The sequence below is a fragment of the Rissa tridactyla genome, chromosome 9, assembly GCF_028500815.1.
Source record: "Rissa tridactyla isolate bRisTri1 chromosome 9, bRisTri1.patW.cur.20221130, whole genome shotgun sequence".
Lineage (NCBI taxonomy): Eukaryota > Metazoa > Chordata > Aves > Charadriiformes > Laridae > Rissa > Rissa tridactyla.
Genome location: NC_071474.1, coordinates 23,542,197 through 23,563,794, shown reverse-complemented (window position 1 = coordinate 23,563,794; position 21,598 = coordinate 23,542,197). Strand labels below are relative to the sequence as shown.

Sequence of the window (21,598 nt, the reverse complement as noted above, 5' to 3'; positions counted from 1 at the left end):
CAACTCCTTAAGCGGAGAAGAGTGTTCTGAAGACAAACAGGCGCATGCTCATTCCATTTTGGGGTGTGCAGTCTTTGACTCAGCTTCTTTTGGTGTGCTGTTACAGACATCCGAATAGGGCCTAATAGCAGTTAATATGCATGTGCTTTACTCTCTTGATTGAAATGCAAGATGCATTAAAGAAATACTAATTGATCAAGAGTAAACTGCATGACTTCTGTAGTTCTTCAGCAAGTTTGCACTTACTGGGCAGGACTTAATGGGTTTATATTATATCCCAGGTGATGATCATATGAATCCATAAGTACGTTAAGTGACAATCTTGGATTTGGTAAAATCTGTTCTGAATCTTAAACTAAAAAATTCAAGTGTGACTGAAAGAAATATGAAGACAAAGGACACTGCTAATTTCTTTTGCGACAGCTTTCTCTAGAATGTGAACTATGGCTATTTTACAGGGAATCTGAATTTTAAGACCATTTTCTTTCTCATTTGAAGGCTCTGTTCTCTTGATCTGATTTTCTTTCTCCCGTGTTCCGGTTGTGTGTTTATGGATACAAATACAGCAGCCAGTCCCTAGTTCTCTGGGTCAGGTTCTTTCATGTAATTAAATGGGGACCGAGAGGCACTGTGGCCAACCAGACGTTCATTTAGTCCACTCTCCTGCTCTTAATAGTGACCGAATGCTTCAGAGGGAACATGCGCTGAATTCCAAAACAACAGCTCTGAAATAATCTGCTCACAGGTAGATTTAGTCTTCAGTTTTTTTTAAGTACTGACAAGGAAAAATATAAACCACTTTTTTTTTTAAGTTATTATTAGTCATCCACTTATTTATTTAGGCATGTATTTAATATCCTGACAAGTTCCTGGCCTGGAGGATTCCTGCGGCAATGTATCCTGCAAGCTAAACTGCATATTGTTTGGAAAAAAGAGCATTTCCTCTCAACAGCTGATCCTTCACTTTAATAAAAAGTCCTCTTGTCTTTGGCTAAGAGAGGACAGTTAAGAGCACTAATCGTATCCCATAATACTGATGTCTTTCTGGGATATTTGTGTCTTACCTACCTGTCACTGTTTCCTCCCTGGACCAAACTGTCCCAGGTGTTCTGTAATTACTGGTTTTTAATTCCTACCTCTTAGTCGGGGGTCTTGGAACTCTGGTGAAGCTATTGCTTAGTGGAAGGCAAACAGCTTCAAAACAGTATGTGACATGGCCCAGCTTTGGGACCCGGTGTTGCAGCTGGGAGAAAAGAAGGTTGGGATCCCCTTCCTCAGGACACTTATTTATACCATTTTTTAATTTCCTTCCTGAAAATAGATCTGTGCTCCAAGGGAAAGGGTGTCACTGACCTAGGTAATAGCATAACCTGATCAATATTGCCATTAGTATTTTGTCTCATTACTTGTCCATGCTAACTGGTTTAATTGACTTTGTGCCATGTAGCTCAGTGCACTCCGGGGGTGTTTTCCCACTTAGCTCAGTGAATTTTTGATCAGACCACAAATGAGGTCCTTCTGACACAGTCTGCAGCCTGGACTCACCTACATCATCTGAGTCATCCATCGATTACCTCATCTTGCTGCTCAGCTGCCTTTTCCAGCAAGGAATACCTTCACCGAGTGCCAGTCCAGCGCAGGGCCTTGTGGACCAGCCTGTCAGACCACTTGGTGCTCCTTCTTGATTCCATTTCCAGGCCGTGAGGCCCCAGTTTCAAACCAGTTGTGCTTCTCATCTCCTCAGGTATTTATGCTTCCTTTCCCCTCCCAGATACTTCTTTCCCTAGGCGTATCTATGTATAGCTACTGAGCTAGACAGACCTTTTGCCTGATGACTGTGGTCATTCTTAAACTTCCAAAAAAGCCTGTGACCTATTTCCAGGAGTGATTCATTGCTAGCCTCTCAGAAGAACTACAACTCCCAAAGTTGCAGATAAGAGCCACAGGAGATTAAAAAAAATGCCTAGGCAGGTAAGATAGCTAATTCCCACTGAGAACGAGACACCTAACCTACTTACAGCTCTGGGGGCTCGCATATTTTTTCTTCTTTTTCCAAAGGCATTTAACTATATTGTGAGATACTGTTGAAAACCTGAGCTGTAGGTGTGTGAGAACATGCATCCCATTGAAAAGCAAAGGGGCACATCCTCCAAAGTCATCAAGGTTCTTGAAAAAGCCCTGACCCTGGTCCTTGCATTGCTGCTCTGGGACATGGTCCCTGAGAGGTGAAAATGTCATTGTCCCTCTGCACTGGAGGCATGGGCCAGCTCCTGTCCCTGCTAGCTGACACCCATGGGAGCCTTCCGGCTCCATTCAGTGGAGGCAGAATACCGCCCTAAATGTTTTTTTCATAGAGATTTAAAGAAAACCATGCAGGAAAGACAGTCCTTTGAGTTGTGCTAGAAAATATTTTTAAAAGTCTGTGTCACGTTGCCGTGGTGACAAAAGTTCTTAAAATGATGAACATTAAAGTCTAGGCTGGGAATGGTGGCATGGGGAGGGGCAGGGGGCCTGTTGGCATGACAACCTCAACTCCCAGAGTGCAAGAGGCAAAACACATGGTGGTGGCAGGATCTTTGGGGTTTATATATATCTATAAACATCTGCCATTTATGCCAGCTTTCTCAGTGCTAATTAGTCTTGCTATTTCACCTTTCTCTGCTGTAAATATTTTCCAGTAGACACGAGTCTCTGAAGGAGAAGGCAAGGAAATGCTTTTCTTTTTTGCTTTCTTTTTTACGTGGACTTTCTTCTGTTCTCTGTCTATGGCCCCTCAACTCTTACCTGGAGAAGAACTTCCATTAGCCAGAAGCAAGCTGCCTGGGAAGAGTTAAATCATCTCGGGAGGAGGTAGAGGCTTGCAGGCTTGCATCATGTTCTTACAGAGCTTTAACAGCACCAGGCTGCTGCAAGATCCCTTCTCTCTTCCCTGCATGCACATACGCACTCTGGCTTTTCTTGGGGCTGAAGTGGCTCTTTCTGAATGTGAAGGAACCTCCTTGGGCTCTAGTTAGTAGCCACAATACATGGGCAGTGGTTAGAGCAGGAGGTCAAAGCTGGCATCCCTAGATTTGCATCAAAACTTTGCTCTCAGCTTCCTGTGCAACGTCTGGCAAGTGGCTTTTCCCTTTTATGTGCCTCATTTTGCCCATCTAGAAAAATGGAGATCACACATACACTGGAGATATTGAAGCATACCAGCTTAATGTCAGCCGAGCCCCTTGAGACCTTCAGATGAAAACTGCCACAGCAGCACAAAGGATTATTATATTTTAAGTGTAAAATCTACTTGGATATCTCTCTCAACACCTGGCACTGAGTGCACTGCCCTCAAACTCACTGTTCCAGGCAGCCCCGAGACAAGCACACTCCACAGTATCTTCCCCCGTCAGTGTTAAACCTAATGAATCACAGACCTGCTTCTCCTCTCGCACTGAGTCAAGGCAGCATCAGCAACTCCACTGACATTGATTATGTCATTTGGTGCAAAGCAAGCATAAAAAGAGAATCAAGCCCAAACTCTTGCCTTCATCTAAAACTTGATCTTCTGGCTATAGTTTTCCTTGCTGGCACAGCAAAAAGCAGGCAAAACCAAATCCCACACCATCTCAAACTGTCGAGCGCATCCCTGAATCTGCACGGTGCTTGCAGATGTATCTGTGCACCACAGATGATTTCCCATCTCCAGTCCATCTGCTCTGTGCTGGCTGGTGCTTTCAGCGTTGTCCCAATACAATCTGGAGCCCAAAGCTCCCTCCCTCCCATACCATTCTGCCAAACACATTGTGATTAGCGCAGCCCAAAGCTGTCTGACCCAAAGCTGATCCTTCATAAGGGACTCCTGCTTCCCAGCACACTGTGAAGTTGTAAATAAGCCCAACTGCATTCCTTTACATAATTTTTCTTCCTAAACTAAGTGCCTTTGCAGCAGGCCAGCCTGAGCAACTGTTGCCTCAGAAATTCAGAGTTTATATCTTTGTATATTTTAGTGGCAAGAACAGCCTTTTGCCCATTCTTCCAAAAGAACCAAATGTGTGGCCTGGTAAACCTTTCAGAGTGAAATTAGTTTATGTTTTGGTACAGCTGAAATGTGACATCACTGGGAGAATAAATAGTGAGTTGGGGAGGGTGAGGAAGGAGCAAGTAAAGGGTTTGATGGTGCATTTCCCATAGCAGCATCAGGAGAGGGAGAACAGCAGCTGAGATCTTTTGTGTTGCTTTGCTAAAACATTGTGTGTTCCCAGTGGTGTGGGTTTACTCAACAGGCTGGATTTCTTGAGGAGCTGCCCTTTCTCTCTCGACTCTGATTTCTTGTGTGTCTTTACAGTGGCCGAGTTGCTCAGGAGGTTTGGCTCTGTGTGCGCCTTGTGTATGCTCGTGGCTTCTGTGCTTCGGTGCTCTAATATGCATAATGCTGTGTGTGCCTGGAGAGGATTTTTTCCTCCTGGGGGAAGCCCATCCTGCGAGTTCTGCCTGTTGTTTGTCTCTCCCCTCTCTTCAGCCTCCCAGGACAGCTCTGCACATGGAGGCTCCCAAGCCCTTCCCCTCTTACACGGGTTGTGTCAGTCAAGACTCTCGCTGAATGTGGAGAAGGTGACATTTTGCCCCTTGCCACAAGAATTGGCACTGATTTGGGGTAGTGATCCCTAAATGAGAAAAAACACTGTTTTTTCAATGAGCTGCCTTTAGTTCGCATGTTGGCCAGAATGAGTAAGAGCTTAAACTGTTGTCCAGTCAGTTCTCATAACTGAAGAGGCTGCGGCCCAGTCAGTGATTAGGTAGGTGATACGCAGCAGCAATGTAGCTGATGATGCAGGGACTTGTCCAACCCCCCTACAGTAATCTGTCTAACAGTATTTTGGGCTCAGAAAAGCTCTTCACAGCAACCACCTGTCCCCAGCATATTGAGAGATTAACACTTAGGTTTGAAAAGGCAGTTAATGCCTCTATGAGGAAAATGTATCTTTACCTCTCTTGTTATTTACAAAAGCCAAGAAAGGAAGAGTGAAAGACATCTCAACTTTCTTCCTCATAGTCCACAAATACTCTTCTTAAATACAAGTAAATACGTATTTCCTTGTAGCAGAACAACCTTAACTCTGACTAGAGCACTCAGAATAACATATGATACTGTTTTGATTTTGAGATTTGTGTTTCCTTTTAAGGACTTTGGGGTTTTTTAAGCCATAAATTAAGAGTAAATCCTTTGCTTTCTATTAAGCTGGAGTGGTGTCACAGCTACTTGATTATCCACAGGGGATTTATCACAGTTGTATATTAACCATAGTGTGGATACAGACACCAGCACTGGCTCAGGACCAGCAGGCTTTCTTCGTTTGGATGCAGTGCTACAGGAATACTGCTATGTTGCTAGCAGAGGTAGTGAAGGGCAGCAAGCGGTTTCACTGCTTTCCTGTGGTGCAGAATCTGTTCATAAACCCTGTGGATGGAAGTCAGTTCTTTGTAGAGCCAGTGTTCAGCTGAGCAAGCGTGGATGCTGTTAGCTCTCTCTGGCAGGGTGTTTAGCTCCAGCTCAGCCGTGCTGGCTCCAAACAGAGTCATTATGATGCCTCCACATCACAGCCCCCAGACCCTCAGGAAAACCCATTTGTTTGCAAGCGTAGCACCTCCGGTACATGCAGAGCCAGCAGGGACGTGCAATCATAGCCCAGCCTGCAGAGCTCGACACACTGGGAGCTGAGCGCAGAGACTGAGGCTTTGCTGGAGCTGGCCTGGGCCTGGCAGGGCTGGTGCAGAGGGTGCCTGGACCAAGCTGCCTCCCTGCACAGCACTCCCTGCAGTGTCCTCTCAGAGGGCTCTCCGTCTCGGAGCAGTCCAGCGTCCACGGCCCTAGAGAGACAGACACACTAATGCCACAGTGCTCCCAAGGATCTGAGAAATTCTGGTGACCTGTTGGTTTGGACAGCCACACTGAGCTGTGTGCCAACAGAAAACAACATGCCTAATTAAACATGCAACTTTGATTTCAGTCAAAGCCCTTGTTTCACTCAGAGCCAGGCCCCCACTTCTCCAAGGTGTCCTTGATTTCTTCCAGCTCGAATGATGGGGTTAGAGGAATCCTGCTGCAGTACAGAGCCCATTGAGGAGTTCTTTGGGGCTGAAAAGGTTTCCGATTCATACTGGTAGGATCCCGATAGCTTATTCTGTATAAGAGGGATTTCCAAGATGTAGCTCTTATATAAGTAGGGATAACTTTGTTGAGGAAAGTTTTGGTCCTCCCGCTTTCCTAATGTGTCCTTTCAGAAAGCATTGCGAGGTGTCCTTTGGCTAGAAGGACAGAGCTGGCTTTGTAACGGGTATTCTGAAGCCACAGCTTGTTTTGGACAATCAAGAAGCAGTGATGTTAGCTTTATCAGAGTCACCCTTGGAAAAAGATGCTTTTAAGTATGAATCCATGCTTTTTCCTTCTCCTCCTTCTCACTCCCCTTTTCCAAATCACAGGCAGCAGAAAGCCAGAAAGCACAAGCAGTTCCAGGGGCAGAAGGAGGTGTGATGCTCTGGGACCCAGCCTGGGTTGTGTTACAACAGGACAAGAAAGCTCTGAGTGTTAATTATGAAAACCAGAGAAGTTCCAATTACCACTCACGTTCCTCTGCTCGTGGACCAGCTATTCTAGAATGTTTCTTCCCCACCTCTCCCTGGCGAGCTGTTGACTGCTTTAGGGCACTGCAGCGCTGGCTTAGACACTCTCCAGAGTTAGTATTCCCTGCAACACAGGCACTTATTTACAGTAGGAGCTTCTTCTCAGTGAAAGGTGTTCGTTCCCACCCCTTCACAGTTATTCCTGTGTGTCGCAGTGAGTGTTTCTTATTTTTCTCTTGCATGTGAATGCAAATTTATTCCAAGGAGTGGGCATGAGCTGGTCGCTCCTGAGACTGGCATTTGAAATTGGATCTGTCTCACCTGTGGTTCAGACATTTACAGTTGGAGTTCACTACCTAGGCTTACTTTATAGGCAGCAGAGAGAAACAGGAATTCCTGAGATGCAGTGCATCTCCTTCTCAGGGAGACAAGTGCCACAAACCAGATGTGTCACCCTCTGCGTGCGTGTTTCCATCCGATGACTCTAGTGATACAGTCTAGATCTGAAGGTCCAAAGTAGGTAAGCTGAATCCACCTTTGTGTAAAGCAGATACTGTCCCTAGCTGTGTGGGAAGTTCATGTCAGCTCAGTTGTGATCCTTCCCTCTAGTCAGTGCTGGGTGTTAGAGGGCGATCCCAAATGGCCACTGAGCTCCTGGCCTTTCTGAGCTCTGTGATGGGAGCATCATGCACTACTGGAGCATCATGCACTGCCAGAGCACACGCACCCAGACGTTAGTACAGAGGCAGGACTCTCCTCCCTTTTGTGCTTCAGCACTGGGTCCTGCGCTGCCGCATGGGTTACGTGATGGGTGGTGACCCAGCGGTGAAGGAAGACCTGTGAGCCAAGATGTACACACACTTTGCACAGAGCTGTCATTTCTCAGCTACCAACAAATGTGTGAGTTACTAGTGCATGAGAGGAGGCAGCAGGGCCTAACGGCAGAAGCAAACACATTTATTCCTGTTTTTCAGAGGTGTTCCAAATAATAAAGGCTTTCTGCCCTAGCCTGTCTAGAATAGATCCCAATCACCATATAAGAAGCTCCATAACTATTCACCTTTCCCCTAAATCATCCATTCCCTCAGGATCTTCACTCTCTGCTTTTAATATATTAAAGGAAGAAAGGCACTTCCTAAACCTGACAGGGTTTCTCCCGGTCCCTGGCTGGAGTTCCCTGGGTTACAGGAAGGCTGGAGCTTTTTGAAAAACACACTTAGGTGGGAGAAGAAAAGTCATTAGTGCAGTAAAACCCGGGTGATAACAAAGGATCCATTCAGTGATCCCTCTGCAAACTGCTGCTCTGGCTTCATTAAAAGCACAGCCTGTGGCTGTCATTCAAATAGGCTGGATTCGCTTTGGGTTATCTAAATGAGAATGATCATTGCTGCAATGGAAAAAATAAAAAAAGATGAAACCAGTAGGAATTATTCTTTATGAATTACGTGCTCAGTTTTCATACTGACCTATTGAGTCAGCACTGAGAGTCGGATTTCCTCGAAGAGCCTTTCATGCTGGATTTTGGATATTTTCTTCTTTTCAGCCCAGAAATATCACTAGAATGGCTTGACACTAAGTGGCACTGTGGACTCCAGCTGCATCTGGGATGCAGCAGAAATAATGGGGTTTAGAAGCAGTTATCCAAATCATTCATCCTTCTGGTTTCCAGCATTCTTCTGTGGCTCCCTCCCGGTCTGGATTGAGCATGTCGGCATCTCTCAATGCATATGACCCCGTGGCATCCTGATTAGGTGGGGAAGTGGTAAGATCTGCTGAGGAAACAGGCATTCTAATTGAACAGCTAGCTCTGACAACAGAGTGATGAGCCAATTTAGGCAGCTAAACTGACAAACCATAATTCCTTTAATTCATAGCAAAAGTTTTCTGCCTTTTTAGCTGCTTGAATTGACTCACTTCTCAGAGGAGGCCGATCCCTGGTATAGGCAAAAGATGGCAGGTACATACTGCCATGGGTGGGGAGGAGCAGGACTATCTCTGTCAGAGCAGCAAGGAGTTATATGGACGTAGCCATACAGTCACATAGCATGCCTATGGCCCATCCCCTGCTTCAGATAATTCCCTTACAGGCATCTCCCTTGGTAATCGCCTGCCCCTCCAGAGGTGACTCCCAGGCATCTAAGTTACCCACTGCATGCCCGTCTTCCTCCGCTGAGGCTCAGGGGAGCCCAGGCAGTGCTCCAGAGGTGTTCGGCACTCAGGAAGCACTGGGTGTGCTTCTCCCTGCAGTCTCAGTCATTGCACTATCAATTTTCATTAATAACATGGCAAACTGAAAATTTGCTGTCTTAAAATCATAGAATGGTTTGGGTTAGAAGGGACCTTAAAAACCATGTAGTTCCACCCCCCCTGCCCTGGGAAGGGACACCTCCCACTAGACCAGGTTGCTCAAAGTCCCATCCAGCCTGGTCTTGCACATCTCCAGGGATGGGGCATCCACAGCTTCTCTGGGCAACCTGGGCCAGTGTCTCGCCACCCTCACAGGAAAGAACGTCTTCCTGGTATCTAATCTAAATCTCCCCTCTTTCAGTTTAAAACCGTTCCACCTTGTCCTATCGCTACACTCCCTCATAAAGAGTCCCTCTCCATCTCTCCTATAGGCCCCCTTCAGGTACTGAAAGGCTGCTATAATGTCTCCCCGGAGCCTTCTCTTCTCCAGGCTGAACAACCCAAACTCTCTCGGCCTGTCTTAGTAAGAGAGATGCTCCAGCCCTCAAATCATCTTCATGGCCCTCCTCTGGACCGGCTCCAACAGGTCCATGTCCTTCTGATGTTGGGGACTCCAGAGCTGGACACAGTATTCCAGGTGGGGTCTCACGAGAGCGGAGTAGGGGGGCAGAATCACCTCCCTCGACCTGCTGGCCACAATCTTATCTGCTATAAGCCTGTGTCAGTGTCTCTGTGCCTTTTGGCCCACTGCCTGATGCTCTGTAAGAAAGTTGTGTTTACAAGTTTATTTTACATCTGAAGAACTGACAGTTAATCCTGCTACATCCCTAAGGAAACAGTGAGCTTGGATAGGTGTCACTTTGTGCTCTGCATGGCTCCCTTGGAGGTCAGTTTTACAGCAGCACTGGGAGTCACACTGTAACGAGATGTGTGGTGTCAGGTCAGAAAACAGAAAGTGTGACAACGCAGGGCTGGAGCAGCAGGGCAGGGCCAGGGTACAACAGCAGGGCTGTGGAGGGGGACTCTGCAGGTGACATAGCAGAGAGGCCGTGGACCAGGGTGGAGGGGCTATGGCAGAGCTGTTGGGGAGTCCAGGGCTGAGGGAGCAGGAGGGGCTGCAGGGTGGGGTAAACAAGCTCTGTGGGAAGCTTCAGGCTGATGTAGCTGGATTAGTTCAGAGCTGATTGAAATATACCCTGGAAGGGAGTTCATCCTGCGGGTCAGGGTGGAAATGCTGGGACAGAGCTGGGACATGCAGCCTCACCTCATTCACAGGAGTCTCGTTTGCGTCTCACATCCCTCTGCTTTTTGTTCCCTTCCATTAAATCCAACTAGGACATTTTGTCACCAGATTGCAGGCTGGGCTGCAAAGCAGCCAGGCTGTATGTGCCTTCATACCCTGGGGAGGCCTCCTGAGAAGACCCAGCTATGGCAGCTGGCAGCAGTGAGTCTCCCTGCTTCATTCACACACAGCTGTCCGAATATTTCACTCCTGTACCAGAAACAGCAAGACCATGTGCAGGGGGAGCAGTGATTAACATTTCTCCAGATGAGGCTCTGGGGCAGGACATGATTCTATGTTGGCAGGGCTGGGGCATGGCTGTCAGACCTCCATCCATCCTGGCTTTGTCACAAATTGCCATGGTGACACAGCAGCATGTGGGAGAGGATGCCAGATGTGTTCGGGCTCTCTGTTTTCAGGGTGATGCAGTAGGCTTCTATAGCTGGAAGCCATCACACTGTGAGGACTAAGTGTACGGTCCTTACTGGATCCAAACCATTGCCCAGTAACAGTTTGAAGGTTTCCTCTCTTCATGAACTGTGTTAACGGCAAACGAGGCTTGAAGGTGGGCTCCATGCTGAGCCACACAGGGCCAGCCACACTCGCCAGAGCCTGTCTCTCCTCACTGTGGCATGCTGTAAGGTAGGGAAAACCAAACCTGGCAGATGTGTAGCTCTGGATAGCAGTTGCTGGTGTGTTCTGTGTGTCTAACTGCCATCACAAAGCTGGGTAGAAAAGAGCCAAGCACCCCCAATGTCTCCACAACACATCACCCGCAGGAAAAAAATAGTGCCAATCAAGTAATTCTTGACTGTGTACGTGGCTTTGATAATTGGGCATGTCAGTTTGTCCTGTACTACAGATAACACAGCCATAGACTCCTTTTGCATCAGAGAACTGACTGCAGAGGTGTGGTTGCTGTTGGCTATTTACACATTTCTGAGCTTCCTTGCTAAGAACTGCTGTACAGCTCTGCCGTTTCTCGTTTCCTTTTTCCTTGCCCACCTTCCCGTAAGACTGGAAGCGATATAGCAGCAGAATACAAGAAATAGAAGAAAATTGTTGAATCAGACCCTATTCTAGAAGTCTCTGCTGAGTTTGAGGCCATTCTTTCTTGCATTTGATACTTGCAGAGACTGCATCTGACATCCAGTACAAAGACAGCTTCCACCATGGGTCAGAGTGTAGTATGTATTCAGCAAGAGCAGACGTCAAGGAAGGGCATTGCAGTTAAAAAAATGTAATGATAGAGTTTATTTCGGAGGAGTGTCTGATGTTCAGAAATATTTGCAACCAACTGATTTTATAAAATGAGTTATGGAGCTTTTAATGTCAATTAGAAGGCAAAATCAAAGGACAAGAGGGGTGAATGATTATGATTTTGTATTTTGGTTTTTAATCTCTTTTTCAGCCAGTTCTGCTTGCATACTGTGACTGACCTGTGCTGAGCTGATGCAGCCTTTTCTGTTATTTTAGCAAGGGTCTTGACCCTGATACTGCATCTAATTATGTTGGGTTGATTGTCTGGGGGGCTGCTATCTAATCTGCTCCCTGTTGGCCCCTGCAGATCTTCCACATGACCTACGATCTGGCCAGTGCAGTGGTGCGGATTGTGAACCTGATCGGGATGATGCTGCTGCTGTGTCACTGGGATGGCTGCCTCCAGTTCCTTGTGCCTATGCTGCAGGACTTCCCTGACGATTGTTGGGTGTCCCTCAACCGCATGGTGGTAAGTACCTGCCCCACTCCCTCCCTCGCGACCCTAAACCCAGGCCCTCGGTCACAGCATGACCATTTCAGCATCGACTTCCCAACACTAACATGGCGTCCTCCAGCTTCCCATTTTGCCCCCCCACGTCCTTTTAGGGCCTTCCTCCGCTATCCAGCAGGCACTTGTAGAGCCCCGGCTCCGTGGGCACGGACACTTCTTGGAGGCAGTCTCTGCAAGGAGAGAGTCTCAGGGCTGCAGAGCAGGAGCCAGCCCCAGCAGAGCCTGCTGCGGGCTGCCTGCAGCAGAAGGCAGGAGCCAGGCTCCCCCTCCTGGCAGGAAAGAGCAAAGAGCAAGAATGGAAACGGTTTTGTGCAGGGATCTGGGCACACTGAGCCGAAGGCAGGAGGCAGACCGGGTCGTAGAGCCGTAGCTGGGACTGATCCATAATTTCCATTACTGGTCTCAAGGAAACTGTTAAGCCTTCACTCCATATCCACTTGAAGGGTCGGTGGGACCACCCACCCTTCTGCATGGGGAGCTGCACAATATCCCATTAGAGTGGACTGTAACAGATTCTGCCAAGCCACAGTTCAGCCTCCCATCATGGGATCAGTAGCCAGACTTCCCAGTAACGTCCCAACTGTGCTGCTCACTCTGCTGTTTGCTGTGAGGGAGATTTATACCATATGGTAAATGCACGGGGAGTTCATGGTTTCAACCATCTCGCTGAGAATTCAGGATCTTTTATTCAAAGGGACAATGTCCAGTTGATTAAGCAGCAAAAACTGACAAAGCTTAAAAAATTGCCTCTTATTGCAGCTCTTAACCTCCAGATTCCCCCAGCCAATTTCTTCTTAAAAAAAATAATAATCAGGCACTCGGGCAGAACAGAACAAATGTAAAACGTATAAAAGAACGGCCAACTTCCCATGCCTCCCACATGCGGAGCTGTGGGCACATGCTGCCCATGCCTGAGAAGAGTGAGCATCCATGAAAAAGTCGTTTGTTTGGTGTTTATTTATTCATTTCTTCCCTCCGCAATAATCATTCACTTCCTGCAGTTGAGAGGTGCCAGACTGACAGTTCTGGAGACTAGAGCCGTTTATTTATCTATAGCAGAAGAACAACACATGCAGCAGCTGCCTTATCTTCCCCCATGCTGCCTTTTTATTATTTATATGGCAGGAGCAATGAAAGATCAGGGCCCCATTGTGCTTGTGCTGTTCAGGTTCAAAAGGACATCCTGGAGAGCTCAGAGGTGCAGACAGAAATCATCGCCATCGGATGAAGTGAGTTGGCCATGGTGCCCTTGCAGGACAGCTTCAGAGCAGCAGATTTGAACCATGTTTCCTTTATCCTAACATTTGGGTGGAGGCTGCCGTCTGATGGCAACAACTTCCGTTGGTTTTTCCCATCCAGCCCTGGGGGAAGAGGTAAAAGCTGGGGTTGCAGAGTTACAAGTGTGAGTAGCACACTTGGCTCAAAGGCCAGCGGATGAGAGCTGCAACACAAGCTGCAAAGTGACCTGAAGACTCAAAACAACAACGTTGTCTCCCTCCCCACATACTTCTGAGGATAAGTAAATACTGTAATGGCAGGTATCGAAAACGGTCTGAGGCCTGGGGTTGTACCGAGTGGGTTGCGCAAATGCATGGCACAAGCTAATGCAAATTGGCGCTTGGACACTTTTCACTTGGAGGCTGTAAAGCCAGAAAACGACTTGCAGAGCTGCAAACATATTGGGATCAGAGCCTGGTGAGCTCTGCAAAGCTAAATTTATACAATCTAGAAAAAGAGTTTACTGGGACAGACTATGAACAGAGCCTATAAATGACCATCAAGGTAACTGTGTAGAGAAGGGATAGGGTCTGGAAAGGTGGCAGGAGACAGGGCAGAGGAAGAAAAGATTTAGCCTAGGCGCCTTTCTTAGCAGCAAGAGGGGGTGGGGGGGAAGGATGCATCCCACAGGCAGGAGGGCTCAGCAGAGTCTCCAGGAGAGGCAGGGTAGAAAGCTTCAATCCAGAACAGAGCTTTACCAGGCAAGGACTCATGCTGCAGTACTTGTCTTCCCAGCCTTGAGAGCCTGTGAAGCTGGGAATTAAATTTGCCTTGTGTGATTTTTTTTCCCACTTCTCCCCTGCAGCTAAATCACCTTCACTTTTTCAACTTAATAAAAATGAAAAAAAAATTATCTCAGTGACTGTCTCAGAAATGGAGCCTCAGGAAACTGGGATGAACTGGAGAGATGGTTATATGCTCCACCTATAGTTCAGGTGGCTTTCACTACAGAAGCTGTACAGGAATATGGCAGCCCCAAAATAGCTTGATTTTAGAACATTTAACAAAGAGGATAATCAGTTTTTCTGGAATCAGATAGTTTCTTCTCACAAGAAGGTTCTGTCCTCTAATCTCCTGAGATTTCCAGATGTGCCATTGGGACCAGTGATGAATGCGGGTGGCATGATTAGTGCTACCATTTACCTGTAGTCGATATTGAAGTAATAGGAGAAGCCACTGAATCAGGAAGCAACAAGAAACCAGTGGTCTGGGCTGTTCCCCAACTTTGGTGCCAAGATCTTGATGGTAGTTTCCAGAATGGCTCTGTTTGAGAGCTGTGATGGACAGGGTTGGGAGGTGGGAGGCCAGGATGGTATCTGTCTATGACAGAGAGTAGGTAGGTTGGATTTTGGGACATTCTGTACTGACCTGGTCACTGCTTTGAGGAGATAAATATACTTGGTGCACGACTGCCCTGATTATACACAGGAGCCAAAAAGCTGGGATAGAATGGATGGAATAGGAAAAAAAGGAATCTTCTAAAGCTGCTACAGCCAAGGGGAGCTGATAGTGAGGTGCCAAATGCTTTGGAGGCTTTCTCCTTGAGTATGCTGGTGCGGCTCTTCCACCGCTCTGGAGTTTCCCACCTAGCCACTTGGCAGTCCATAAAACCAGCTCTGATTCCTACACAGCAGGAAAAGAAGGTTCATCACCTCCCATCTGCTTCCTAAAGGTTTGATCCTCTTCCAGGGGATCTGTGAAGGGTCTGGTGTTGCCAAAATCATATCGGGGGCTCGATAAATCCCTGAGTCCAATTCATCTTGGTGTTTTCTACATGCTCCATGTTTCATCTTTAGCAGTTGTAGAAGGAGCGAGTCTCTGTATGACTTCTTTCTGAACTGGCTCTGAAATGGCAGGGAAGGATGTTTTCAGCATTAATTGCTGAGCCCCAGTCTCAGGGGCTTCAGAATTAGCTTCCCTACAGGGCAGTTTATTAAAAAGAGAAAGACTGGTGAGTCAGCTGCAGAGCGGCATGTGTGCGGGCAGCAGCATCTCCCCAAGACCCTTTCCTGGCAGCTACTCATCAGAGAAATCTGAGCTCTGCTGAGACCTGAAAGCTGCTGGAAACACGTGGCTTGCTCCCTTGGGTATCGCGCTGAACTGATAAACCCTGCAGGGAAGGCAAATATCCCCATGTCAAATGCAGCGACCTTGCACAGGAAATGCTAATCGTCTTCCCTTCTACCAAAAGAAGGAGAGCAGCTTTCCTTTTGAGCTTAACCCTCATGCCCCACCCCCCAACACGTTCTTGTAGTGCTGCTGGTAGAAAGGAGGAAGAAAAACTGATGCAGTATGTATTGTAGAAGACAGAGCAATCCTGCATGGATCTCCCGTGTGATTCCTAACTCCCCCTAAGCCTCTGGTCCAGCACATCCCTCATACCCTCACTCAGCAGGCATATGAAGCTGTGTAGTAGATCAGCATGTTTTATAAAATCTGTCGGGGAGCAGCCAGAGTGGGGCTGCTCCACAATGGGATATGACCCAGGAGCCAAGGGTGACCCCTGCACAGCAGTGCCCTTGCCAACTAGGGCACAGTCGTACCAGTCCGAAACAGGGTGGGCAGAGCAGAAGTTGTGATAAGAGGGTCCACTGACCATTACAGTGAAGGCAGGGTGACAGTCATGTCCAGGGTCTACCCAGGGAGTCCAGTTAGGAGCAGCAAGAGATGGGGTCAGAGGCAAGGCTGGAAACAAGGCTAAACCATATATATGTTCAGGGCCCAGGGCTGGGCACAGGTACAGCTTGCTCAAGCAAGCCCTGGATGCCCAGGCCTGGCCTGAAAGGGAGCTCCAGGAACAATGGGTGCATGGGCGGGGGTCCCAGGCAAGGCTGACTGGGGCAATTAAAACACACTGGTGCACTCAGAGTCCTAAGAAAAATCTCTTCTGTTAGATGAAAGCCATGCAAAGCTCTTGGAAATAAGGCCAGAATAAGGCGGTTCTGTCCATTGTGAAGTTTGACCCATCATCTCCATTTCTTGTCCCACTATTCCCTTCCTTTAAACTGCATCAAAAGGTCTGCTTTCCCTGCCCAGTGTTGTCCAGGGGAGGGCAGTGATGTTCAGAGGCCTTATTTCACAGCTTGACCTAAGTGGTGTGCAGTAGCAAACCCCTAGTAACAACTCTGTGGCCAGATAAGATCACTGCTGAGACAAATGTGGGAGTTCACAAGGCTGACATAAGCCCTTTCACTACAGACAGCTCCTTAATACTGTGAAACATTAGTGGTGTAAGTCAGGCATAACATTGTGCCCGTGGACTATGCTCCTACCCCAAGAATTTGCCAGTACTTCTTTATGTCTTTGCTTTTCTCTGTCTAGTCTTCTTCTGTGAGGGTTCAACCAGGTACGTCAGACCCAGAACATCCTGTAAGACACCATACTGTTTCTTTCGGTGCTTCTGTAAGGTACTGCAGAACCCAATACTGCCTTTGAAAAGTTCCAGGGACATGTCTCCAAGATTCAAGGGTGGATCTGAGCAAAGGCAATGCAGTCCAGACAATAATCCCGGAGAAACCCTTATAGTCCTGCCAATGTGGACTTAAAAAAAAGCTAGTCTGAGAAACTGCTTCAAAGTAATTTTAACTCCCTTTTGCAAACGCTCTTAGTGCCTGGCCTGTGTCTGAGGTAACATCCCTCTTGATTATGTTCAAGCACAGATCTGTAGCTCCATTTTAGCTTGCTTTGAGATTTGGTTAACGAGGAGTCATTTTCTTTCAGCAGTTTAAGGCCTCATTTACCTACCCTAATGGACCATTTTAGCCACTCCAGTATATTTGAAGTAGTGCAACCCTCCCACCGTGGCAACCGGTATAGTGGTATATTGAGTATAGGCGTATGGCTCTTACAGAAACAAGCTGTCAGTATAAAGCACCATGATGCTGGTAAACTTGTGGCCACAGCACATTTGGAACCACTACTACTAGTCTGGCTTAAAGTACTGCATCCTTGACCTGCCTCCTTATTCTGTGGAAAACAAAAGAGTGTAGAGCAGGCTTAAAAACTAAAGATATGCTGAGGCCTATAAGCAAAGAGTCATCACATAGACTGTGCTGTGAGGATCCAGTGCTCTTTACAGATGCTCAGAGAGCTCAGAGGTTGTACCTTAAAGGTAATTGCTCTGAAAGGTTTCCCCTTCATGGAATTGCCTCTCTTTCAGCAGTCCTTGATCTCTTCTCCCAGCAGACCACATTGCTCAGGATTTTTTTAAACACTCCGTGTTTTCCTCCAGCTCTCACCCCTCAGTCTGTCATTACTCAGCGATCTCCTCCGTCTGGCACAAAGCAGGCTGTCCTCACAGGGAGTCGTGCTGCTGATGGGAATTGGGGTTGTGACTTGTAAGTATAGAGTTCCCAGGGAGCCAGAAGTATTTCTGCAGGCTATGGGGGCTCACTGATGTTGGATGTTGTAGTTTTGGATGACTAATTCCTACAAAACACTGGCAAGCTTCCTTGTAAACAGCACTCCTGAGCAGCAATTTGCTGGAAGAATGGGTTTTAAAACTTGAACCTGCCTGAGACCCAGATGTTCCTCTTAGGCTCTGGTCATTACTGGCCATTAAAGACCCTGGCAGCCAGTTTCCTGGTTTATCCCATTCTAGCTTAGCTATTCTTACTCTGTCTCCCCAAATTCCCTTTGGAATTTCAACTCGTCATTTCATTTCTCCGTGCTCTCAATTCTGTGGTGGAGCTGTGCTGCACTGTTAAACTCCTGCCACACTGAACTCCGAAGGCAGCAGCGTTTCTGCAGTGCCCGTTGAGAAGTTCCTGCTTGGGAAAGGATTTCATTTAACAAGGAAGGGATGGGACAGGACCCCTGAACTACTACTTCGACCCCAGCAGAGTTGTGAATGTGCTGCTCACCTTCACAGGTGAGGCACCATTTTAAGCAAAGGTTGGTCAAGTGTGACTGCTCCTGCCTGTTGTCTCAGGATGATGACTTTCCTGCTGAAGCATGGACAATAAATGGGCTGAAGACATACAGTTTACAGCATTTGTCATTCTGTAAGTGCAGGGGCCATAATTTTGTGACTGCTAGTACTACAGGGCTGAGGGAAAGGACTGTGGCTCCTGGAAATGTGAACAGTGAAGATGCAGGGATGCTTGTGTAAGGTGTGTGAGATGCTTGATGCCTTCACAGATCAGAAGTTGGTCTGCAACATGACGCAAAACCTGGGTGGTGGAAAAATGGATGCCCCACACTTGTTCGACCAAGACTTTAGGAACCACAGCATAGATGTGGGTGAGGCAAAGGAGCAAGCAGATTCATTCCTTTGGTGCTCACACCTCAGGCACCCCTGTGGTTGGATCCGTCCTACTGGATCCTGCTGGATCATTACTGTACAGGCAGCAGAGTGCAAATGCTCTTTGCCTTTATCTGTAGCTGGCTGCCCTTTGGGCTGCGGCTCCTCACACACTGGCAAGCCAACTGCATAGCCGGGAATAGAGACACCAATGGGCACATTGTCCCTTCTCTCTCTCTGTTGGCTCACGGGTAATTTTTTCCAGTGCAGGAGGTGAAGAGGTTCCTGCTTTGTTAGGGAGGTGAGCCCAGACAGGCTGGCGCCAGCAGGGAGCACTCTCTTCTGGGGCTGTGAATGTGCTACTTCTGTGTCCGCTTCGCTGTCCCTTCTGTCACTTTGCCCTTCTTGTTGCAGTGTGAATTAGGCCTGTGTTGCATAATGTAACTGAATATGGCCAGGGTAACACTATCACCTGTCTTTGTCCATGTGCTTATCTCCTAACCAAGCATTAACACTCTCCAGAGGTTCCAGCTCTTTGCCACAGCTCACAGACAGCAACAGTATGCTTTGCCTCTGTTTACTACTGGTAAGCTTACTGAAAAATTTCCATCAACATTAGTGATACTCCAGCAGCTGTTTGCAGAGAGGTCATCAGCCTCTGATCACCTGATTGTGATTAGATCCCTCCAAGGAGGTGTCTGGTAAACTCCAGGGCTCCCAGCACCACTGGTTACTGGTGCTGAGGCTGCTGCATCTCTCTGAATGGAGTTCACAAAGATATTGCTTGTCTGTTTGACAAGCCACAAACCAGGCTTTCCATACAATGACCTTCTAAGTTGCCATGGTATATGTATCTGCACAGCTATATCCATAATGTTAACACCTTCCTAGGAACAGAGAGAAGACTGATGAATGTACAGATTATGTGCTGCAATGAATGTCACTGTAGCAGAGGTATTTTTTCACATACCTTGTAATAGCAGTGTGTGATGACAGTACATTTACTTTACAAGGTTTTGTGGCAAGGACTTGCTAGCATATAATACCCACAGGATAGTAAATGTACCTTGAGCTGTTCCATGAACTCAGGCTAATCAGAATAATCATGAAACTTATGCTGTTTTTTCTCCCTATCCCACGATGTAATTGCTGAGGTGCATCTTGTGTTAGTTGGAGTGGGAGAGCACAGGGTGTCCGAAAGAAGCCGTTGACTTCAGATGGCTTCTCACAGTGGTTTATTGCATCTCTCAAATGAGACCATTTGTAGTTTTCTCAGCTCCCTGAAAAAAGCCGTGTTTTACTCTGAGAACTTGCTATCTGGACATTATCATCTTAATTTTCTGCCCTTCCCATCTCTTCAGGTAATGACCAGAGATCCTGACCATTTCCTAAATTGCTGGGGAGTGATTTTCCCCACTCTAAGATCTTCCCGCTGGCAACCTTGCTAAGGCTCTCTTTTACTACTTCTCTGTTAAAGTCCATTTTCCAGTGGAGTAATCATTTCCTTCAGTTCCTTCTTCCACACGTGGGTCATTTTGAAAATATCTCAATGCATCATCTCAGTTTATCCCAGGTTACCAGTGTGTCAGACTGTCTGGCTTTCTTTCTGGAAAGTTTTGCTGGAAAGAGTGCATGGAATCTGTAAAAAAACCCTCACCAAAGTCAGTTAATGTTGGATGACTAAATTTGGGCTTTTTTTTTTTTTTTTAAATCAAGTGCGACCAGCACTTCCAAGCCATCAAAGAATTGAATTGCTTGTTTATCATGTAAAGGTGCTTTAAACGTGGACTTTTGGGTCTAATGGTAGATATCCTTTTCTGAAATGTGTTCATCCCAGAGAATGTCTTGTCGCACTGCTAAAGCTTTGTCTGTCTATCTGTCTCTTTAGAATGACTCCTGGGGGAAGCAGTATTCCTATGCGCTGTTCAAGGCAATGAGTCACATGCTCTGCATTGGCTACGGGCAGCAGGCGCCTGTTGGCATGTCAGACGTGTGGCTCACGATGCTGAGCATGATTGTCGGTGCCACCTGCTATGCCATGTTCATCGGCCATGCCACAGCCCTAATCCAGTCTCTGGACTCCTCACGGCGTCAGTACCAGGAGAAGGTAAGGACTGGGCTTTGCAACCCTTATGTCACCCAGGGGTGGTTTATGCACTGTGTGGAGGAAGCCAGGGCCATCAGTGACCCATGCGAGAGGCTAAAAGTGCGGTGTCTTTGTCACCATGGCATTTTATTGGTAATTCATACCCATCCATTCACTCATACAGACCCTCAGGAGGAAATAGATGCAAGATCAGATGAATAATGGTAGAGCAAGTGGGTGATTTTTGTTGTCTCTGACTATCTTTTTAGATCAACATTATCAATGTCACTGGTATCTAAAATTGTAAGTCACTTTTTCTTTTCCGAGATCTTCTTTCAAATCTCAAGTGAATGTTCCAGAATGTGCAGCTTTTGTTTAGCAAGTACTTTCTTTAAAAGTATCCAGATTATTCACTTCAGTGCTCATGAGTGAAACTACGTAACAAACCCCAAAGCACAGATCAAAGCTCAGGAGCTCTGAACAGGTTCCCCAGGTAGCTATCGAATTAATTGCATGGTTGTTGAATTGCATAATGTAGGGCACAGACAGAAATGTCACAACTGATCAGGTTACCACTGCAGCGGCAGTAACTGGTGGTGGTGGGTTTAAGGCAACGCTGTGAATTTGTCAGATGGTAAGGGGCATACAGGGTCTGTCGCTGTGATTCAGCCAATGAAGGGTAACTCATGGAACCGCATCGATTCCTTCCCTCTTTCCATGCCTTTGGTACATTGCTGTCTGCACAATGACGTTTTGTTATCTAAAGCAAAGGGGCTGCTGGTGCAACGATACTTGTCCCTCTAGGACACAGACAGGCAAAACTTCTCCCTTCAACTTCTGGTTGAACCCTAGGCTTGCACCTCCACCGAACAGAAGAGCTAATTGAAGAGGGACTGTGCGTAATGAAGAGCAAGAGCTTGTGTTGCTTAGAGACGAGAAAGGGACTTCGCCGCAAAGACAGGTTGATTTCAGGCATCAACAAAGGCAACTACCCTCAATTAGTAGAGCTGAGGATGCCATAGGCAAGCACGTGTTTTGGCCAGGATCTTATGGATATATTTGATCTGAAGATTAAGAAGAGGAAGAATGAGGTGCTAGCCCTATTCTGACCCTGACGGGCGCAGTTAGATTAGGTGCAAGGGTAGCTGT

At 47.1% G+C, this 21,598-nt stretch overlaps 1 protein-coding gene across 1 annotated transcript in view; it reads left to right on the top strand.

Annotated features, from left to right (window-relative positions):
- Nucleotides 1-21,598, top strand: part of HCN4 (hyperpolarization activated cyclic nucleotide gated potassium channel 4) — a 103,374-nt gene that overhangs the window by 50,775 nt on the left and 31,001 nt on the right. The window contains exons 3-4 of the mRNA XM_054214174.1: nucleotides 11,640-11,801; nucleotides 20,252-20,470. Of these exons, the coding sequence (XP_054070149.1) occupies nucleotides 11,640-11,801; nucleotides 20,252-20,470 (381 nt within the window). The remainder of the gene's footprint in view (nucleotides 1-11,639; nucleotides 11,802-20,251; nucleotides 20,471-21,598) is intronic.